Source organism: Dipteris shenzhenensis, chromosome 27 (assembly GCF_047967505.1).
Source record: "Dipteris shenzhenensis isolate YYH24624 ecotype China chromosome 27, Dip_SZ_1.0, whole genome shotgun sequence".
Classification (NCBI taxonomy): Eukaryota; Viridiplantae; Streptophyta; class Polypodiopsida; order Gleicheniales; family Dipteridaceae; genus Dipteris; species Dipteris shenzhenensis.
The window spans coordinates 51,780,890-51,788,182 of NC_141622.1; the positions used below are offsets into that span (position 1 = coordinate 51,780,890).

At 39.9% G+C, this 7,293-nt stretch overlaps 1 protein-coding gene across 1 annotated transcript; it reads left to right on the forward strand.

Moving 5' to 3' along the window:
* The first annotated feature begins 630 nt into the window (after window positions 1-630).
* On the forward strand, window positions 631-2,908 carry LOC147884477 (glycolipid transfer protein 1-like). The gene is made up of 6 exons (XM_087399074.1): window positions 631-740; window positions 989-1,044; window positions 1,350-1,480; window positions 2,113-2,248; window positions 2,390-2,518; window positions 2,619-2,908. Exons 1-6 carry the CDS (start codon window positions 689-691, stop codon window positions 2,664-2,666), a joined length of 552 nt encoding a protein of 183 aa, XP_087255200.1. The 5' UTR covers window positions 631-688; the 3' UTR covers window positions 2,667-2,908.
* Window positions 2,909-7,293: the final 4,385 nt, after the last annotated feature.

Below are 7,293 nucleotides of genomic sequence, written 5' to 3' on the forward strand. Positions count from 1 at the left end.
CTCTCTCTCTCTCTGTCCACCCCCGCCCCAATACGTACATATGTATGTATGTACGTATGTACATATGTACACATAGATAGATAGATGGATGTGAGCGTGTGTGCATGTGCACATCTCATGCACGCGCATGTGCATGCATATGTGCTATCTGTGGGTGCTCAACTTGTCGTTTGTACACATGCGGATGTGCACACACATATGTAGGCATGCAACGGGACACCAACCTTGTTATATGCTTTTGAGGATGTCTAGGAGCTTGATGTTTCCCTTTAGTTTCTCCTCTCTCTCCTTCTCATTCAAAACCTGGTCTTGCCCCACACCCAACAGCCCCCCCCCAAGGACACACCGCACCAAGGGGGAAGTCGTGTACACAATCATACACTAAAGACAAATACGTGCATGAACACAATAAGAGGGAAGTTGTGTACACTCCAGGACGTCACAAAGAATAATCGCGTCTCTCTTGGATTGCATAACACCTTAACAATAATTATCACGCATCACATCACCTCTCTTTCGTCGCTCTCGTGAGTGCCTTGTTCATCGGCGCCCAGCTGCCGCCACCTTTTCTTTGCGCACCCTCGCCACCACCTTTAAAACCTCACCCTCCCATGCCCTCCTTCCCCCTCGTAGAGCCCCTTTGCCTCCGCATTGGAAGCCACCCTCTCGTTACATTAGCTCCTCGAACATGTTGACTAAGCGTTTCCTTGACGTTTGCCGTATTCTGCTTCCTCTCATCGGTAAGCTCGTTACATCCTTCTCCCAATGTAGGTAGATATGTTTGCTGTTCCTCATGTTTCACCTTTTATTTGGAAGCTGGTTTTTCATTTGCTGCTGGACCCTCGAGACTTTCAGAGATTCTCTATGCAAGGATGTTTCAATGTGAAATTGGGTTAGACAGCATATCATCTGCAGTTCAGTTGTAATTTTCTTTGGCTGTAAAAACGAGATAACAACCCTTTTCTAAATAATAATCGTTATAATGCAGATAAGTTTGGGTTGGCAATGGCGGTGGTGAAATCTGATATTAGAGAGAACATAATGGTAAGATATTGTCCGAATGCTTTAGTTCTATTCTAGTGCTTTACGCATGACTGTCAATTAGCGAAGCTGTGTCATCCTGTTGAATGCCAGCGAAAGACTAACCTTCCTGCTTCCAGATGATTTGAAGACGGCGTTTTAAGATTTTTCACGTTGTAAAGAGGCAGATGATGTTTATTGCGTTATCTTTTCCAACAATATAACCAAACAGCCCTTCATGAATGCCAATTTTAGTCATCCCCTTGTCACTAGCAAGGCACAGATTCTGTTCAACTAGTTGACGAAGATTTGTTTTGGGAATGTGCCAGCGTCTGGATGCTCGCTACAGGGCTGATACATCAGTCTATTGCCTGCTGTATGACATCGTACGTAAAGAAATAGAAGAAAAAACAGCGAGGAATTTCTCTAGCTGCACCAGTGGTTTGATATGGCTGACAAGGTATCACAATTTTGCTTTACTTGTAAACACGCACAAATATGTGCGATTTTTCTTTACTTTTGCCTCTAAATGAAGAATGCTGTTTCATGCACGGTTGGAAGAATTGTACTCTTACACGGTCCTTTTGAACCATGAACTAGCCTCTAGATCTTGTGGAGGTACATTATGAGCTTGTGCATGCCCAGGACCTAGGGAAACATCCCTACGAGAACTAGAATAAGGATACGGTGACATCTTTTCTGATTCCTCTGAAGTCTCCTCCATGTGTTGGGATGACAGACTGTGCTCCACAAAGCATCACCAGACTCACTAGCAGGAAATGAAGAGATTGTATCATTGAAGGATAGATAGACATTGAGCTTGACCACTTGCACTTCATCACGGAGACCAAATCAGGCCCAATCTGGCCTTCCCCTCTTTTAACACTGACCTTCGTAGGCCTCCAAATGGACTGTATTTCATTATCATCATGCTATCTTCTATTTTATCCGTTGGGCATAATTTGCAAGTCCTTTATTCCTTGAAAGTTGCATCTGTCTGCTTCTATTTCGAGGAAAAATGAGAGAGAGAGAGAGAGAGAGAGAGAGAGAGAGAGAGAGAGGTTTCTGATCCTTATAAAAGGAGCTTAACAGGTTCATGGAATTTTTCGTAGTACTATTCCAAACTTTACAGGACCATCCAGAATGGACAATGAATCAGGCTGCCACACTTGCATATAATGGGACACTAAAGAAATGGCATGGCTGGATTGCAAGTAGTGCTTTTACAGTAAGTATATCTTCATATATAAAAATGTACTGAGCATGCTGAAAAGTCTTATTGACTTGCAAGTCATTATTTGGTCTGAAGTTCTTCTTTTTCTCTCTGGTATGAGAAATAACTTTGATGTGGATTGTGAGTATTTTGCAGGTGGCCCTAAGACTTATCCCTGACAGAACTAAATTCGTGGCTATGCTTGGGGAGGGAGACTCGAAACTGGACATGAAAAGCTTTGTCACTTCCTTTTCACCTCTTTTGCAGGAGACCCACGTGTTTCTGGTGAGCATGGATCTTCTGTAGTCACTGTCCTCTTCTTTAACATGGCTTGATTCAAGTTCAATGACACCTGGTATGATTGATTGAAATTTTTGTACTGCAGAAGAGTGTAGGATTTGATGATCTGGAGCGAAGCTACTATGTATCTTGAATTTGGAATTTGGATTCCATCATGTATCATGTAACTTGCAAACACAAGAAGTATGGAGTGAGCTGGCAGACTGTTTGGATAGTTACAGGGGAGCTTCTCATTGCATGTGAAATGCAAATTGTGTCTGTAGAATACACATCAAGAAATCTTTCATGTTATCTAGCAAAGATTCGTGTTCTCTTCCATCTATCTGTTAATTCTGTAACTCACGCACTCTTGCTTCCCATGGATTCAAATGCAAAGATTGTCCATAGAGCACGTAGGCAGGATGAAGACCTTCCAGTAAATTGGTTTAACTGTAGAAAAGTACTTGTTAAAGTGATCTGTAGATGATGGAAAACAAATTGTCTAAAAAATATTACTTAACTTGTTTTGATGGACTGCTGCAGTAGAGACTAGTTGCAATTCCCTTGGCGCAATATTTTGAATAGATCTGCTGGTACAAATGTTTGCCAGCTAAGTGCGCTTATGATCACAGTGTGCTTATGCATGTGTGCTGTGGTGCATGGCTGTCTGCATGTGGGCTTTAAAGACCTTAAAAGAGTGCTTTCATTCCCCTGTTGATTTCTAGACCTTAAAAGAGTGCTTTCATTCCCCTGTTGATTTCTAGACCTTAAAAGAGCGCTTTGATGGACTGCTGCAGTAGAGACTAGTTGCAATTCCCTTGGCGCAATATTTTGAATAGATCTGCTGGTACAAATGTTTGCCAGCTCAGTGCGCTTATGATCACAGTGTGCTTATGCATGTGTGCTGTGGTGCATGGCTGTCTGCATGTGGGCTTTAAAGACCTTAAAAGAGCGCTTTCATTCCCCTGTTGATTTCTAGACCCAAGTATTTGTATTCACCTTGAGTAGTGAATCATCAAGTTTTTGTTTTGGCCGCATTGTTAACTTGCATGCTGCTTAAGTAGGGCATCCAAGTGTCTTTCATCTCTCATCAATAGAACCACACCATATGTATATGGTGGTGAGAGGCAGTGTAGCCTTTGATTTCATACATTCACCCAACTATCTGTCTATAGTCACTCCTCTATTGCATCAATAAACCAGCTATATAGGGATGGGGCAAGGATGGTCCTTAATTTCACTGCTTGAAGTAATTTTTTAATGTGAATCTGAGCCATGTACTCAATACTCCCATATGTTGTGAATGTAGCCATTCATGCTTCTGACTTTTCCTTAAATAGCATGTTGTACCATTGGTTTCTACCCACGTCCCCTATTACTACTCTAGAAGTGTGGCCAGTAGGTTGCTCACCATGACTATTATGTCGTTCTATGCATCTTTCATGTTTCCTTCATCAATATGGGACGTATTTGTTACTCATTTGTTATGTCATGACTGCTTGGGGAACATTCTTATAATGCTTAGTCTGTTATTAATGTGAGTTTTTTTCCTATCCCCATGTCCGTTTTCAGCATCTTTTCATGGACTTAGTGCCTTTCATTTGGCTTATTTCCTTAACCAACATCATACACCCTTATGAGATCATCCATCTTTGATGGAAAGTGCTTTTTTTTTTTTTTTCCTTTTTGGGTTTTCTGTATATTTATGTTATCGTTGTTTATGTTAATATCTTTGCTAGCTGATTGTTAACCTAAGTGAGTTCTCCATGAGATGTCTGGTGGGTGTAAGTGCCTAGTACACAGCAAAGCTAGCTCTTAAAACAAAATCAAACCTTTTCCTAGACATGCTCAAAACCTGTCCCAACTTTAGCTCATAGACTTACGAGGTTATTGTGATAGTGATTATGTAAAGTGGTCCAAATACAAGAGGACCAACACTAGACTATGCATTTTCTTGCTAAAGGGATAGTTTCATAATTATCAGACAACCAACCAATTGTTTCTCATCAATAGAAGCAAGATATAGACATTTGATAACAAGAGCATGTGAAGATACCTAGTTGAGAAGGCTTATTAAAATTAGATTATTTTTATGAGACAAAACCAATAACAATATGCTATTAAAATTAGTGAGCTCAAGCACTAGCAAAGAATCTAGTATCTTACTTAGTCTAACGAATGAAGCATTTTGATGCAGTCAAAGATCTAAAGAACAAAGCATTTTGATCTCAAAGATCATTTCATGAGAGAGAGAGAGAGAGTACTAGTTGGAAACACGAAAATACGACATTTGACAAAAATAATGTTACAAAGATATTTGCCAAACCATTACTCCAATACTTCCAACTCATCACCCTTGCAACTTGTCCATGAGCTTGCATTTGATTGTAATTTTTGTGACACTTGTGCCCACCCCGATAAATTAAAACCCTTAGCGTTGGTCATAAATTGCAAATATGTATTAAACTATAGGAAATAAAAGTAAAGATAGGAGCACAAGTAAGAAAGAGAATTCATGAAAGTATTGCTATCATTATTTTATATGTTGATGATTTACTAATTAAAGTTCATGTGAGCAACTTCTTTCAAGCACATAAAGGCAAATCTCACCTTTGAATTTTTAATGAAGGCTTCATTATTTTCTTGGTATTGAGATAAGGAGACATGAATCTCTAATTATCTTGGCTCAGATGTCAAAATATACTACAAAGGTGCTTACAAGTCAATGGGCGATTGGGTGTAGCCAATCATGGAACCACCTTGGGATTACAAGATCGATCGGTGAGTCACGATGACATGGAGTAGCATGCATGATCACCGTATTTTTTTGGCAGAATGAAAGGAATGATCCCAATTCGTACCACACAAAAAAATTACCAATCACCATCTCATTGTAGACTTCTTTCTTGCACCAACATTGCCCAGATCTATTGTGAAATGATAGCATGCTATATGGACCGCAATCGCCATGCTGGTGCTTTCATGTGGCATTGCTTGTGCATCTTTGAAGCCATGGATAGGATTATTGGTGGAGGGCATAAGGCCATGCCAACCACTGTGCTTGCTGGACCACTATCATGGCCCTACCAACCCATGCATCTACTATGACTGTCATGCTGGTTGGTGATGTGAAACTATGGCACTGCACGTGATCACCATGATAGCTAAAATTATAGTGTGGGTGGAGTAGCCCACGTCAACCACAATGATGCTTGAAACTAGCAAGCCCTTAAATTAAACGCAATCCTAAAATTTAACTAGAACTATATTTAAAATTTTCAAAAATCATATAAATATCAAGTTTTTAAATGAGTGCTAGGCTTTGTTTGCCAATCGAATGACCACCACACTAGCCATATCAACTGCTCTTAAGAGCATACCATCTTAACACAAAAAGTATACTATAATGGACTAATACTGACCTAATCGATAGCAATGAGAGACACGTAAATGCTTTAGGTTGATTCTTATCACCAAAGACACTGAAATTCTAGTATGTAAAAAAGTTTCTAGGGCATTTTTAAGACCAAGAAATGCTCCCCAGTTGTTGTTGATTTAAAAATTGTCTTCTCTTTATCTTTAGGTGCCATCAAAATCTGATTATAACCACTAAACCTATCTAAGAAGTAGTACATCTTGTGACCAAAAAATGCATGCATCTAAGAGAAAATTAGTAAAGGACTTGAGAAAATGGATTCGAGACTATTGCTATATTGACTTTGTGTGTAGTCTCGACAGTGACTCACCTGTTGTGGGGATCTTGAAGGAATGCAGATGGAGCCTCCACTCCAAGCTACTCCTTGTGAGAGAAATGCAAAGCACGAGCCGTCTGCCAGTGTCACTCAAGTCACTCTCAGATTTTGCAATGTGTTTCCACAAGAGAAAGAGGGAAAGGGGAGATCAGAGGAGGGAGAAGAGGAGAAGAGGACAATGAATGGGGATGGAGTGGCAAACACAAAGGAAACAAGAGAACACCCAAAAACACTCTTAGAAGAGAAGAGGGAGGTTGTATTGCAAACTCATGCATCCAACAATGAAGACAAAAGTGGCCTTTTATACATGTCACCTTTTAAAGGGAGGGCCACTTTATGCCACTCTCTTTCCTCATTCCAAGGCACAATCCTAGCTCTATTTACTTGCCAATATTCACCATCAAATGACATTGCCAACTAATGTAGTTAACATGCCCCCCTTCCTATTCTCAATCCAGTCCCCTAGATCGTGCAAAGGTCATGGTTGTTGGTTTGTTGTTGGTGAAGATCATTCCTAGTGAGAACCCATGTGAATTTTTGCCATTTGTAGTGCTTCATAGGTCTTCACTACATTCTTTGTGGCAAAATTGTTGCTGGAAAGATGAATATTGCCTCTAGTAACATTGAATTCCACTATAATTAGCATGGCATGGCTTGATTGATTGCAATGGTTAGACGTTGGGTGGATGGTGAGTACTTGTGACCTTTTAAAGAGAGAGGAAGAAGAGAAAAATATAAGGTTTAATTTAGTAGGGGGAAGGTGTTAGTAGGGATTGATGTAAGATTCTAGTGGTGTTAGGGCTAGCAGAGTAAGTATAGTGTATTCTCTTTCTCCTCCTTAAGTCCCATATTTGATTTGAGTTGAACTTTTATAGGATTCTCATTAGATTAAATCTTTGACTTGCCATGTTTATAAGTCCTATGTTTTTCATGACATTTTCCTTGCTTCTCTACTTTGAAGTTCTTTTTAAATCTATTTTATGGATTATATTTCATTGAGGGCTTTTTTTGAGTCATTAAATTGAGAGG